Source organism: Synchytrium microbalum (assembly GCF_006535985.1).
Source record: "Synchytrium microbalum strain JEL517 chromosome Unknown SmJEL517_scf0041, whole genome shotgun sequence".
NCBI classification, from domain to species: Eukaryota; Fungi; Chytridiomycota; class Chytridiomycetes; order Synchytriales; family Synchytriaceae; genus Synchytrium; species Synchytrium microbalum.
Window position 1 is genome coordinate 1 of NW_022158390.1, and position 13533 is coordinate 13533.

Below are 13533 nucleotides of genomic sequence, written 5' to 3' on the forward strand. Positions count from 1 at the left end.
GATCAGCACGGCTATGCAAATGATTAGAGATTGCCGAAATCAAGACATCACAGCTGAACAACTCTGGAGCCTTTTTTCATCTCGCCTCTTCACGCGCATGTTATCAGCAAAACACCTCATCATCAACTCTGTACCACACTGGCAAGGACTGTTTCGACTGACGGACGGATCTTTGCAGTGGTCCATCGACCTAACAAGCATCACATAGTCGCGCTTTATCACGTCGAAGGACGTGTATTACTACGTTTAAATGCCTAATTGATAACATCATAGCTGTAATTCGTATACTTTAAATCTGTCCCACGGTTTCTCCTGATGGAGTTATCCAGCGGTTATAATAAACCTGTTAAAAAAAAGCACCACTTACTAATTGTGGAATAGATTCATTTTCTTTTGATGAAAACGAAGCTGAATCGTCCACATCGACATCTCCAAGAACGTGAGTGCCAACGTTCTTTCGTCTTTCGTTGAGGACGTTCAGCAAGAGCTTCTTCTGGTTTGGATTTCTTTCGACTCTACCAGCCATGGATACGCGATTCTACACTTCTAGTGCCAAGGGTGCTTTATTCGATGCGTAATTGTGATCTTCGAAAACTGAGAAGGTCGTGTATTGAGGCTTTCAACCGTCGCAGTTCTCAAACAAGTAGCATTATGTGATCATATTACTGTGTGTGTGATTGCATTTTTGAATATAATACAGTACAGTGATTGTGACTCCCACAAATGCCTTTCTCCTACTAAAATCTGCACAGAATGGATCCATTCTATCGTTTTTTCTTGCTAGCCATTGTTGGTTTCGCTCCTCTTCCACCCCCGGCCTTGTTGTTGATGACTCCTGCAAGATTTGGATGACGAATGTTAGTTGGAATACAAAAACATTGATAAAGAAACTCGGAGCGGGGGTTTTTCTCATAGACTCGCCTGTATCTCGTTCTCGTCTCGTCCTAAATAGTTATAAAGATGGTGGTGAGTTAACGTTACATGACACTATTGATTTCTTGCATCGCTTGCACACTATTGATTTCTTGCATCGCTTGCATCTTGCACAAAGCAAAAACAAAACCATGTAGACATAGAGCAATGTCACAACAACGAACCTGAATTGCGCCCACGGATCAAACGCCCCACCAGTCTCAGCACTCTTAACAACCTCTTCCTTCACCGCCAAAAATGGCATCTGGTACCCACTCAATAGCAACACCGCTTCATCATCGGTCCTCCCCGACGTCTCCATCAGCACGTCCAAATCATTCAATCTCGGGAATGAATCAAAATGTGGCTCAATATCAGGAAACAATCCAACAGCCTGTCCCGATAATTTAAATGTGATTCCTCCTTTACCGTTCCCGACTGGGTTTATACCTTCCCAGTCATTCATGCGAGGTAGCACGCATGTAATCAGTTTATCGAGGAAGGCGAATGCTGGTGGCCCAGAGAGTGTGCAGTATGCTCCGAGAGCCATGCCTGAGCGGATTTGTTTTGATACATCGGCTTGTGTTGCGAAGAGCGGCTCTGCACGGACGCCTGTTATTGCTTGTAGTGTCATTATGCAGGATAGGATTACATTCCTACGTAGAGTGAGCGTGGATGAGAATGTGAATGGCAATGCTGCCCAGCGTGTAACTGCTTGTTTTGCCCTTACTTGTTTGAAGCAGCCTCTTTAGACCAAACCCTCAACGACACCGTCTTCAAATTCACAATCCTGCTCGGCACCGGTGCATACGGCGGTGGTGGCGGTATCGGCGGCCTAGCCTTCAACACGTCCATCTTTACAGGCGTATAGTCAATCGGATTTAAATACAATTTCCCATATTTCGGTTTGGGCACCCTAAAATAATCCACCTCAACCGCTTCTTTCGATATCAACGACGTGACAGCTGATATACCGCCGTTATACGATGGCAGCTTTGTCCTTGGCGTGCTATATAAATCGATAAATGGGGTTGGTGATGATGGATTGTTTTGCCATTCGGGCGATGTTGATGATAAGTGCTCGAGCGATGCGTCTGGAGAGGAGTGGTCGTAGGTAAGGACTAGGAGATCTTCGAGGATAGTCTGGTAGTAGTGGGTTTCGAGTCGTGATTGATATGGGATTGGAGTTAGGAGGTCAGTGTTGCTGGTTATAGAAGAAGACGAGCTGGGAGATGCTACTGATGCTAGATGGCGTTCTAATCGTGATGGATGCATCCGATGTGCTGTAGGAAGATGCATTAGTCGCCTACAGGCTCCTACTTGATGCACTAGTGTACTCATCGTGTGCGTCTAAAAACTTTTCAGCGCTTTCCGCTGACAAGCATGTAGCGCTGACAGCGTCCTGTTTTTGCGGCGGTTTGGACGCGTTACTTCACATATATTTTACTACAAGTAAGTGCAATGGAAAAACATCTAATTTCGTATAATACAATGCGTTTGTCACAGATCTCCAAACATGTCACGATTTCTTTTTGGCGAAGACTTGTTGCTACCACCGTTATTGTTGTTGTTGCTTCCACCATTGCCATTCCCACCACCACTAGCACCACCAACAAAGCTCGAAAACATACTACCAGTGGTCTTGGCAGACTTGTTGATCAATGGTTCAGTTGGCTCTTCTTGCAACCGTTGAAACTTGCCGGCACCACCACCAGTATTACTGCTACTATTCTGAGGTACTCGTGGCGGGCTAGCACCTGCACCACCACCACCAACACTATTGAATCGAGTACTCAATCCAGAAAAGTATCCGCTCAGTGATTGCTGCACTCCCGATCCTGTTGTGGCTTTGGGAGTATTATCTGCACTAGCAGCTCGTAATCGTTCATTACTACCTAATAAAGATGAAGCTGCTCCACCACCTAATCTACTATTTCCTCCACTTCGTGATGAATCACCACCTCCTGCCCGTACAGACGAAAACGTCTCACTAGGATTACTACTATTCCCCTGTCGTGCTTTATACTTTGCGACAAAATCTTCTGTCGTTCCACCACCAGCACCCCTTGTATTGTTATTTGTCCCACGTGTAGTGCTACGATAATTCGTAAATCCACCTTCCACTGATCCTAGTGAGTGATCCGATGGATTACCATTGGCATATGGTCCTCGTTGATGTATTTTACGTTCGGCTATTGATCGAGCATGCTCTATAATCGATCGTCCTTCTTCGGATCGTTCATCGTGTACGTCGACTTGTTCGTAAAAGTAGGCTTTTACTTTAAAGAGGCGGAGTATTCGACCATGGAGATTGAAGAAGGTTACGACACAGAATATGAGGATGACTTCGGGTAGCCATGTGTTGTATCCTTCACCAAGGAGTGGAGTTAGCTCGGCACTTTCTCCCAAAAACTAAAGTAGAGATATGTGAGTTTGTGTGGTGTGTATGTAGCAACAAAAAAAAGCTCATCGCATCGCCATATTACCATCACAAAGACAGCATTGTTGTTATCTCCAATCAATTTGAGAAAGTTGTAGCACAATGGGAATGTCAATCGACTATGGAGCCAAAAACTGATGGATTAGCAGTTGCATTGCTGTTGCTTCAATAGCACAGACTCACCAAAGATAAGCGGCCGTGAAAAGAATACTTCCATCATCTGTATGATGTTCAGCCACAAGCAGATAATCAAAATACTGGACTTTGAATAATGAGGTATATGCACAAGAGCACATATACAGAATGAAACATATCGACACCATCTATACAGCGGATGTTTGTCAGAAAACTACGCTCTCATGCACATTTCATTCACTCCAATTTTTGTTGTTTTACCTGCAAGACACCATAAGATATGTCTGGATTGAAAAGCAACAAGGCCGGTATCGACAGTCTAGGTGATTCCACTTGAAAAGTAGATTCTGACCATATGATGGCGATTGAAGCAAAAGCACAGATGACTGCAAATCCTCTCGTAACAATGGGTTTTATCCAGATGAGCCACACCCAATCTATGACAAGATGCGACAACGGAGGGTTAGTAGAGGACGAAAAAATGGAAGCACCTTCAATCTATATACCAAGGCGAAGCTTGTACTCCTTATACCACGATTCTCTAGCAGGTCTAAATATTGACACGAATTTCCTACAAGAGTTCGAGAAGGAAGAATTAGTATTGCATTGTAATGGCGAAAAAAATGAAATATTGCATTACAGTACAGATGCAAGAATACCTCTCTCTACTATCCTCTTGCTCTATAATATCCTGAATCAGAAAAGCATCTCGAAGCAAGAAATCATAGCGCCTAATATCAACATATAACGAATCTGATCAGCCCAAAACCAGCGAAAAAACGAGCTGGCTCTTTACGTACGCTTGAGCTCTCTCTAACAATTTCATGGCACGCTTATTCCGTGCATGGAGATTAGCAAGATTTGAAGCATTCACTTCAGGTGCGGCTTCTCCATCTTCGGGTTCTCCTCGTTCTTCCAATGCGAGTGGTGCCTATTTTGACCAAGATCGTGAGGCTTTTGCAATTGAGGCTTTGTACTTTTTCTTGACAGTACCTTCTCCATCAATCGATCCACAATCGGCCTCAATTCGTGATTATATGGTGTCTTTTTCGACATGATTGCGATTTCCTATTGAAGTAATTTTGTGTCAACAAAAAAAGCGAACCACTCGACATAGTGGACCTTACACGGGCAACGTCATAAACCTCAGCTTCAGCATCCATAACAGCTTCCTTCATCTTCGGAGCTTCAAATTCCAAATGAGCCAACTTCCATCTCGTTGATGCCGAATACCACAATCCTCTTGGTACCTCCACAAGTCCATAACCCATGAATATTGTGATGAGGAATAAACCCCATGCGTTTGCGCCCGCCATTGCGAATGCCATTAGATCTTCCCTGTTGAATGCAAAGTGTGAGTATGCAAAGCAAAACAAGGGTGGCAAATGTCTCAGCATAGCAAACCATACTTTTGGAATTGTTTCACGATGGCAATGTAAACCAAGAATATCAATCCTATGGTTCCCACAGCAGCATAATAGACGACATTTTCTTTGATTGCTTCTCTCAGTTTGCCTTTAAGTGTGAATTCACCACTTCGAATCCAGGTTTGTTGTATTGGAATCACAAACCTGTATAAGGAACAGTGTGTGAATGACATGACCTATAAACGTGCTTCATATCTCCTATTAAAACTAAACAAAGTATCCGTACCAGGTCAGATTGAACATCGTCCAATAGACAATACCCCAGAACGTCCATAAGAAATCTTGCTCGACATAGGCCATTGGTTGATCGCATACACGAGTTCCGGTTTCAAGACAATTATGATATAGAGTCTAATGTAATAAATGTTTAAGTTTATGTTTTGTTGCCGCCTTCGACAGATATCAAACTGAATTTGATGTTGAAACTTTGCAGTCAAAGACGAGGATCACAACTTTGAAAATACCAGATCTATATAGACTGATATAATAGAAATAATCTTACCGAAGCCAAGTCGATAGGTAGGATGACAATGATTGAGAATGCAAAAAACCAGCCAAGAAACCCAATGATAATAGCATGCCAGTACATTTTACGGAGATTGCCAAAGTAGCTGATGGTGCCGATTACAGCCGCACATGTCGCCACTAGCAGCAACGTCACTAGCACATAGCCCATATCTCTCTGCTATTTATAGTCTAGGAAATTGTGCATTGGAAGTGTTTAGTTTTTATATAGTAGGCAATGAGCTCGGCTACAGTCAATGGAGGGGCCGTGTCTGAATCAAATGGCGCCGTCACAGCTCTCGTGTCAAGTGCAGACGACACGAAAACATCAAACATCAAACCAGCAAACAACATTGCTGACTTGACTCCCAAATCAATGTTAATATCGCCAATGACAACACCACCGAGATTCGTAGACAGGTTTACATCTAGTCCTCAGGCTTCTCCAACGAAATCAAACAAGTCAACCACTGCTGCCGACTCTGAACAACAACCTAGTAAAGACTCTGTACGTAAATCCCAAGACTCTGTACGTAAATCCCAAGATCTGGCCGCAGTCAACACATCCCAACGTGTCATACCACCTAGAATCGAAGTTGGACAACGGGTCGTAGTGGACAACCAACCTGAAAGATCGTCGTTGGAGATCAAGTCGCTCCCAACACCATCCGTGAAGACTCCTAAATCAGTCGGATCTACATTCCCGGTTGCTAAGATATTCTTGCTGAATGAGCTGACTGTTAGATTCCAGCCAGCAAGGCAGGTGCTGTTGTCGATCGATCAGGAGTCTGTTAAAGTGCTGCCTGTGGACTCGAGTGTAGTATATAGTGTGCGTCCTGATGGAGGAATTGATCTGGATAGAGTGAGGAATGATGAGTGGGAGCTGCTAGATGATGTGCTGAATTGTCTGACGCTGGATATTGGAAAGTTGTTGGGTATGCAATTCCATTGATGCAATTCCAGGACTTGGTATCTTTTTTTTTACCTCACACTTTTTGCAACTCTGTGTAGGATCTGACGATAGTCTGTTTCAACTGAATACGTCTCTGGGTATTTTCATGTTTAGAGCTTCATCTGAAGCCATAAAAGTTGAAATATGTGGGCTGATTCAACAGTTTGCTAAAATCGCGCTACGAGATGGTAAACTCTCAGTGTCCCTAAAATCTCCAGGTACGTCGAAAAGAGTCCTATGAAGAACCTGTACGTTTGTTTCTGTGTATGAAAAAGACGGCATTCATCGTTGCATTCCATCTGATCTTTTGGCCTCTTCCCACGCAATAGTCAGCTCACACGACGACTCACCGCAATCAACAATGAGTTACTACGCCAACGTATCCGCCCTCCAAAAATCAATCGAAGAATATAAATCCGAATGTGACGGTCAAGAACAATACATATCCACCCTCATCAAGGAAACAACAGAAAGAGAATCCGCATTAAAGGAAATCCAACAACGTATAACCCAGTTACAAGAAAGTAACGCTATACTAAGCTCGAATCTACAGTCGAGTAGGCGAAAGGCTCGAGACTTGACTGTGCAGATATCGAGACTGGAACGTGAATCTCGAGATGCTTCGTCTTCTGTTACAGAGTTGAAGGATGCGCTTGAAGAGAGGAAGAGGATGGATGTGCTGCGTGAACAGATGGTATGAGAACACAAAGCTGGGTTTAAGGAATTACTAATATAATGACTTTTTTTGCGTACATAGTTGGACGAACTTGAAAGCAGGCTTCGAATGAGGACTCAAGCTGCCGAGAACAGTACCTGGTGGAAGGGTCTTCATCTTCCGATTGTTGCTGGTAAATGCAGTGCCCAAACTCACCAGCAAAAACAAGCCTTTGGTAACCATATCTAATATCGTTCATTTTGATAGTCGTTGTCGCCGTTCTCATAGCCTTCCTGATACACTATTACCTCCTGGTGAGAGAGCTAAATGCTCTCCGACATTCATAGACTCCCAATCACAACAACAACATACCATTTTAAGTTATTGCTAAACTCTTTTGCATTGTGTATCATAGTTTGTGAGAAGAATCATAAACTGACATCACTACATTCGTTGAACTATTGTGGTTTATGTCCGGATCTACACTGTTGCGTTGTGATGTATCTTTCACAATTCGTTTTTTTGGCCAATGTAGTTGGACGAACGTCTGAGCGGCCTTTGAACGACGGCCCAGCCTAATTAGACCAGTATTCGGTGAAACAAGGATGGGTTGCCGGTAGGTTTCAGCCTTCTAGACAGATGGGGAATCAGTTAGGGTGTTGCCTGTGGGCTAGTCCGTAGTGTATGCGGTGCATCCTAATGGAGGAATTGATCTGGATCAAGTGAGGGTTGATAGTGAGTAAGAGAGATCTCTACGCGTGGTGAAATTCATAGACGCCCTACTCCAAGAACATGTCTCATTTGTACTTATTCCTGCACTCTTTTGCATGATGTACCGCAGTGCTGAAGAGGTTTGAAAACTGAAATTGAAACATTCTTTCAACTATTGTCGGTTTTAATATTCAGAATTTGAGGTTGAACTGTGAGTGTCGAAATGATTTGCCTTCTTGATACAGTGTTCAAGGAGACGGGGAAACACCCGTGCAGAGTGAAGAATAGAATCGCAGGAAGACCTGGGCTTGTTACCATACAAATACCCAAAGAACGACTGTTTTTTGTTTCGGCTCTTGATACTTGGACGAACATGAAGGCTTCGACGAGACCAGTACTCTGTTCTCCGATGGTTGCTGGTAAAATGTCGTGGCAATTTACCCACAAAAATCCTTAACGTGCGTTCGAATGCTAACCTGACTCAATCTAATATCAGTTGGAGCTGTCATCCTAACCTTCTGTTAATATTGTATCCCCGTGCGAGATCAATATGCTCTCAGAGAATCCATCTATGAATTCCATCACAAACAACACATCCAAACTTGATAACTTGCATAGTGTACCATAAGCCTTTGAGTAAGACATAAAAAGCTGGCATCGTTATATTTCTTCCTTCCAAAAGCTCCCATTCTACAATTTGAGCGATTGAGTTTTAAAATGAAACTACTATTGTGGTATGTTGTTTTGGTGGTGTTCGTGTCTGATGTTATGATGTTGTTGGAATTTGGTATTCGACCTGTGTTTTTCATGCTTTCAGTCCCAGCGATGCAAGAATCCCACCATCCTTCTTTGGCGAATGTTTCTTTTCGTATTCTTCTTGTACGAGTGAGAGCCGTAGTAGCTATTCAATGTTAAAACGTCAGTATCTTCTAATGTTTGGTGTTTGCAAAAATGTCGATGCACAAGCCAAAAACCTCAAAGCAGTACAGCTTAATGACACCATCGCTTCATGTCTAGCTAACAAACAACGCTCCCCATTCCCTTACATACCTCTTTTCTATGGTATAAACATTCTCTATAATCTTCAAATGCCCATTGACATTCGCCCTTTGGGTCTATAGCCCCGACATAGCATTTAGCAAACTCCTGGAAGAAGGAGAAACACCGGCCTCGCCCTCCGTTGGTACCAAATCCACTACTCATTATTGGATGATGTTTGGTTTTTGCTAAAGAAGAATTCACGACACACGTCGATAAAGTCCACTCAATCGCGTTTCAAACATGCAAATACAGTGTGTATTCAGTTATGCAAAACAAAAATAATATAACAGCCACTTTGCTACATCTAAAATAATAGCGAGCTGGCTAAAAAAATCTACAGTACTCGCTAAAGACCTTATTATTACTAGCTCAGCCAGTTTCAGGAGTCCAACTTCCCATTCATACCATTCCCAATATGAATGTTGGCAATTCCATTTCCAACATGATGGTTTGCATTCCCATTCCCAACAACAACGTGACCATTCTCAATTCCATTCTCTGTTGGCACAGGAGAGTACCGCCCATCCTCAAATACCTTTTCACATTCATCCTGATCAAGTCCTCGAAAAACGGTAAACTTGTGATTCAGCAGCGGATGGGTATGTACTTGTAGTTCAGTTCCGAGACCCCCTCCAGGTGTTGGGAAGCCATAGAATACTCGTGATATGCGTGAATGTACAAGAGCCATCGAGCACCTAATGCAGAAAAAACCGACGACATCAGCTTGTCATCTTCCAACAGAGTTCACAAGCCAACTTACATGATACAAGGCTCTCTCGTAATATAAAGTTCGTATCCAGTACAATAGTATCCCAAACGACCCATCTCTTCTTCACTTATCGGACACACGTGTGCATGTCCATTCGTCATTCCATTTGCTGTGCCATTGGCATACTGCGAGTGGCCATTCCCATTTCCATTGCTCATACTATTGTTACTATAATGATGTTGCGGAATCTGCTCAATGCCTCTCTTCCTTCTTTCTCGTTCAGCTACTTGGGCTATCGCCATCATAGCACAATGATGTAAAGGATGTGATTTACGCTTGTCGTAACAAGCTGCGAGGACTGATGATGTTGATGGGTCTACTATTATTGCTCCAATTCCGAGCTAGAGAGAATATGGAATGTGTGAGTGTTTGGGATTAACAAAAGGCAAAAAAAGGTACAGCAAAGGATGGATTGGTTTACCTGCCCATGCGACCTCCCATATTCAGCCTGCCGTATAGCCATAGCCATTCTCTTTCTTATGATTCGAAACTCTTCAGTCTGTATCACAGGCATACTATGAACAAGAGTCGAAAAAGAGAAAAGATACAGGCAAAGCATGAGTTCATGTCTCTTTTCTCAACAGCAAGAAATGTCTCTCTTCAACAACACAAACACAACTTACGGAAATTCTCGAAAAGTAACGGGCCAAAACTGTATTGCTTGTTCCAATTCCTGTCTTGTAATAGCAGCATGTCTCGGCACAGTGACTACACGCGGCTGCGAGTCCAGCGCACATGTATTCCGTAAGAAGGTGAGGATTTCAGGTTCTTCAACTTCCAGAGTTGGGGCGATTAGGACCATGGCTGGAGCTATAAGCATCATATGGATAGTGAGTTTTAAGATCAGGAATGATATCTACCCTAGTGGTATGCCTCTTTTTTTGGCAACCAAGATCTCAAGAAGCAGATTGAGGATCCACATACCAATTGAATCACCGTGTGCCCTCCTAACACGTTTCAGATGCCCGACTCTGAAGTCACCTCCTGGGAACTGTCGATTGACCAAACTATTTGCCAGAATGTGTGATTAACAAGCTAACCCCAAGAGCCTCAAACAGCTGCATCGGTTGATAACGTACTCTAAGAACTTGCTGACTCGAACGAGAGGAACTTCAGTCACCCATGCTTGCACTAGGAAATAGAAACAAAACAGGTGAGCAAGCTGAAACTCGCTGAAAAAAAAGATCCAGCTTTTTTAACAGGAGAGAAGGAGAAGGGGCTTACTAGTTTCCAGTTCCCTGTTCAAGAAGCTCGGCAGCACGGCTTCCATGTGCTGCTTCCATTCTATCGGCGATTCCATGTGTGTGTGTTTGTAGTGTTGATCGCAGACTGTGCGAAAAAACATGGTGATCAAGCTTTACACACGTCATTTCGGGAGCGATGCAGGCAACATTTACGTGTAATTTGGGACTTTACAAATAAAGCATTCACGCGAAGGTCACAGATCATTACAACAAACAAATTTAATCTCAGGTAAAACAACATACTACATCAATTATAAAGCTTCACGATAAAATTTGACTATGACAGCAACTATACTTTCTCGTAATAGACACGTAACAGAGCTATTTGTAAAGGCTCCATGTCCAATATCGTCAAAATGTCCACCCCACAGACACGACGACGTGCCATTCGACCGTGATTTCTCCAAATCATTCAGCAGATTTGCTAGAGAATCCAAAGGGACGCGTGGCAATGGCTTTGGGAGTGATTGATAGTCGACTACTGATTCGTATCTAAGTTTCATGTGAAGGCATGAGGGCAGAAAAAAAGGAGAAAGGAGTAACAACATGTAAGCGCGTATTATACCGGTATTTCAACTCGTACTTTTCACCATGGCAGACCAGTATACGATACAAGTCACGACCACGTGGTATGGCATTCGTGATCGGAATGAAGCTATAGTCCTTTACATCGTCCGGTATAGAGACTACACAAAAGTCAATGTCTTCATGACGATCCAGCCTTATACGACCAGAAGCCAGCATGGTTTGAGTTTCCTATGGAGAGTGCATTGTAAAGGTTAAAACGTCAAAGGTAAAAAACATGTCCAAGTATTATCAACTCACCTTTCGTAAGCTCTCATCCTTCTCCCAATACGTCTTATACTTGTCCAAATTCCCAATCATATCCTTGACAAGCGGCAGTATTTCCTTATAGCAATCGTCAAACCAGGCATGCATGGCTTCATCCGACTCTGCATTTTCTGGGAACTTGAAGAAACTGCGTATAATAGCCACGAATTTCGGCGCATCGTCGAAAGTTTTGTAATTGTTGAAGTCACCACACCGTGCCATATCAATAATGAGTTCCTTGCGTTGTAGTGCAAAGTGAGGGTCGAGTAGGACTAGCATTGAGAGTACTCCATCGTCTAAGAGAAGGTTTGTTTATGAGCAACAAAAAAAGCGATGTCTCACACAAAGCATGAAGCACAGCAACTTTTGTTCTTCTCAAGACACAACCATACCATCAAAATGATTGTTGGAAACAGGTATTTTACTCGTGCCAGCTCTAGCAACCAAATCAGTGACTGCGGTTGGATGTTGAATAAACTTGAATGCTGATTCCGTAGACAAGTCAGCTTTCAGATAATCTGGGCACCCACTGCGTGTTGAATGACTTAGTGATAGTAAGGTGCCATGTATGGGTTCTGTGTTGTCCACAAGCACATGAGGAGCTTTGGAGCGAGTGAGTTCCAAGAAGGGTACAAAATAGAATTCGCATTCAACCATTGTACCTAGCTGTAAAATTGAAATTGAGTGGTTAGTCAATTGAAGTTGAATCGTTCGGAGCAGCGATGTGAGTTGTGAGTTTTTTGTTCTGTGTTCCAACACGATGTTTTGATTGATACAAACTGTTCACAATGACAAAGAAACACCAAGACGAGTACTCAATCAACTCAATCAATTATGTTCTTTAAAATAACGCGTAGAGACACGTCCATAAATTCATCCACCTCGCAGAGTCTTCACCAATGTTGGAACATCCGATAATCACCTGTTATTTTCTCGCACTCTATTTTCAAGCGATGAGGGCCAGTAGTCGAGGCAAGACAGCTATCAAGGCTTACTCTCCTCCCAAGAGCAATCCTCCTTACAACCAAATGCCGCCCTCCCATAGTAAGTTCAATTAGCTCGTGTTATTTATTTCATCATCTTTTCTGCAGTACATTTGATCATCATGAAGCTTACCCCTCCAATTACCTTTTCAACACCAGAAACGTTTGCAGACATCCTCCCTGAACTAGTCTCCATCATCGCTTCCTACCTCCCACCAAAGGAATGTTTCCGCCTTCGTCGTCTATCTCGCTCAGTTCGCGACATTATATCTGATCTACCTGTCGCTTGTCGAGTCCATCTACATATTGGAAATCCTTCTTCCTCGGACGTCTTGGCTGCTGCTACCAACAAGATGGTCGAGCTCCCGGGTTGTAATGACGATGTCTATGATATGTGGTTGGAGTATAAGAATGACTGGATTACAGAGATTGCGGGTGTCAAGGTCTCGTATGGTGCTTTTGATGTAAGTCGGGATGCTAGCGGGATGGAATGGTCGCATTGAAAGTGCTGCAGTGTCTTGGGAACGACTGAGCAGGACATTTGGAACTGAGCACTCACACCGTGTGTAGGTCATATTGTGCACTACGTTGTCCAAGCACTTGGTCTTTACAAAAGAAGAAGATGAGATCTCTGTACAGCCAGTAAGCTCAAATCATTTGAAACAAAATGCATTCTCGGTTGTGTTATCGTTTTTTTCTCCTTCAGACAATTAACCCGTCAACCCCTTTTCTAGATGGGAGACAGAGCACTAAACATCTTCTACTCAAAGTCCGACACTCGTCAATCCCAAAAGAAGCTCTGCAACAGTCTCGGTCTCTCCCACACGCGATTCATGATCAACTCAATAGACATCTACCCATTCGAAATCCTTCCAGCATCCATGCAATACGAAAAGCTACTCTTGCAAGATATCGCTCGAACTCTCCAT

The 13533-nt window shown here is 43.2% G+C and overlaps 4 protein-coding genes across 4 annotated transcripts; all 4 read right to left on the bottom strand.

Annotated features, from left to right (window-relative positions):
- Positions 1-764: 764 nt before the first annotated feature.
- Positions 765-2253, bottom strand: SmJEL517_g05033 (uncharacterized protein; the record flags this gene model as incomplete). Its single annotated transcript, XM_031170961.1, has 4 exons — positions 765-835; positions 892-944; positions 1098-1568; positions 1643-2253. 4 exons carry the CDS (start codon positions 2251-2253, stop codon positions 765-767), a joined length of 1206 nt encoding a protein of 401 aa, XP_031023034.1.
- Positions 2254-2412: 159 nt separating this feature from the next.
- On the bottom strand, positions 2413-5590 carry SmJEL517_g05034 (uncharacterized protein; the record flags this gene model as incomplete). The annotated part of the gene is made up of 12 exons (XM_031170962.1): positions 2413-3324; positions 3399-3471; positions 3536-3675; positions 3749-3924; positions 3994-4058; positions 4147-4218; positions 4288-4418; positions 4481-4555; positions 4615-4825; positions 4897-5058; positions 5141-5265; positions 5417-5590. The coding sequence occupies 12 exons, from the start codon at positions 5588-5590 to the stop codon at positions 2413-2415; spliced, it is 2316 nt and encodes a 771-aa protein (XP_031023031.1).
- A 2951-nt stretch (positions 5591-8541) lies between these two features.
- Positions 8542-8939, bottom strand: SmJEL517_g05035 (uncharacterized protein; the record flags this gene model as incomplete). The annotated part of the gene is made up of 2 exons (XM_031170963.1): positions 8542-8637; positions 8787-8939. 2 exons carry the CDS (start codon positions 8937-8939, stop codon positions 8542-8544), a joined length of 249 nt encoding a protein of 82 aa, XP_031023030.1.
- A 217-nt stretch (positions 8940-9156) lies between these two features.
- On the bottom strand, positions 9157-10846 carry SmJEL517_g05036 (uncharacterized protein; the record flags this gene model as incomplete). Its single annotated transcript, XM_031170964.1, has 7 exons — positions 9157-9472; positions 9538-9887; positions 9968-10061; positions 10170-10356; positions 10471-10553; positions 10626-10677; positions 10771-10846. 7 exons carry the CDS (start codon positions 10844-10846, stop codon positions 9157-9159), a joined length of 1158 nt encoding a protein of 385 aa, XP_031023033.1.
- Between the last annotated feature and the right edge of the window lie 2687 nt (positions 10847-13533).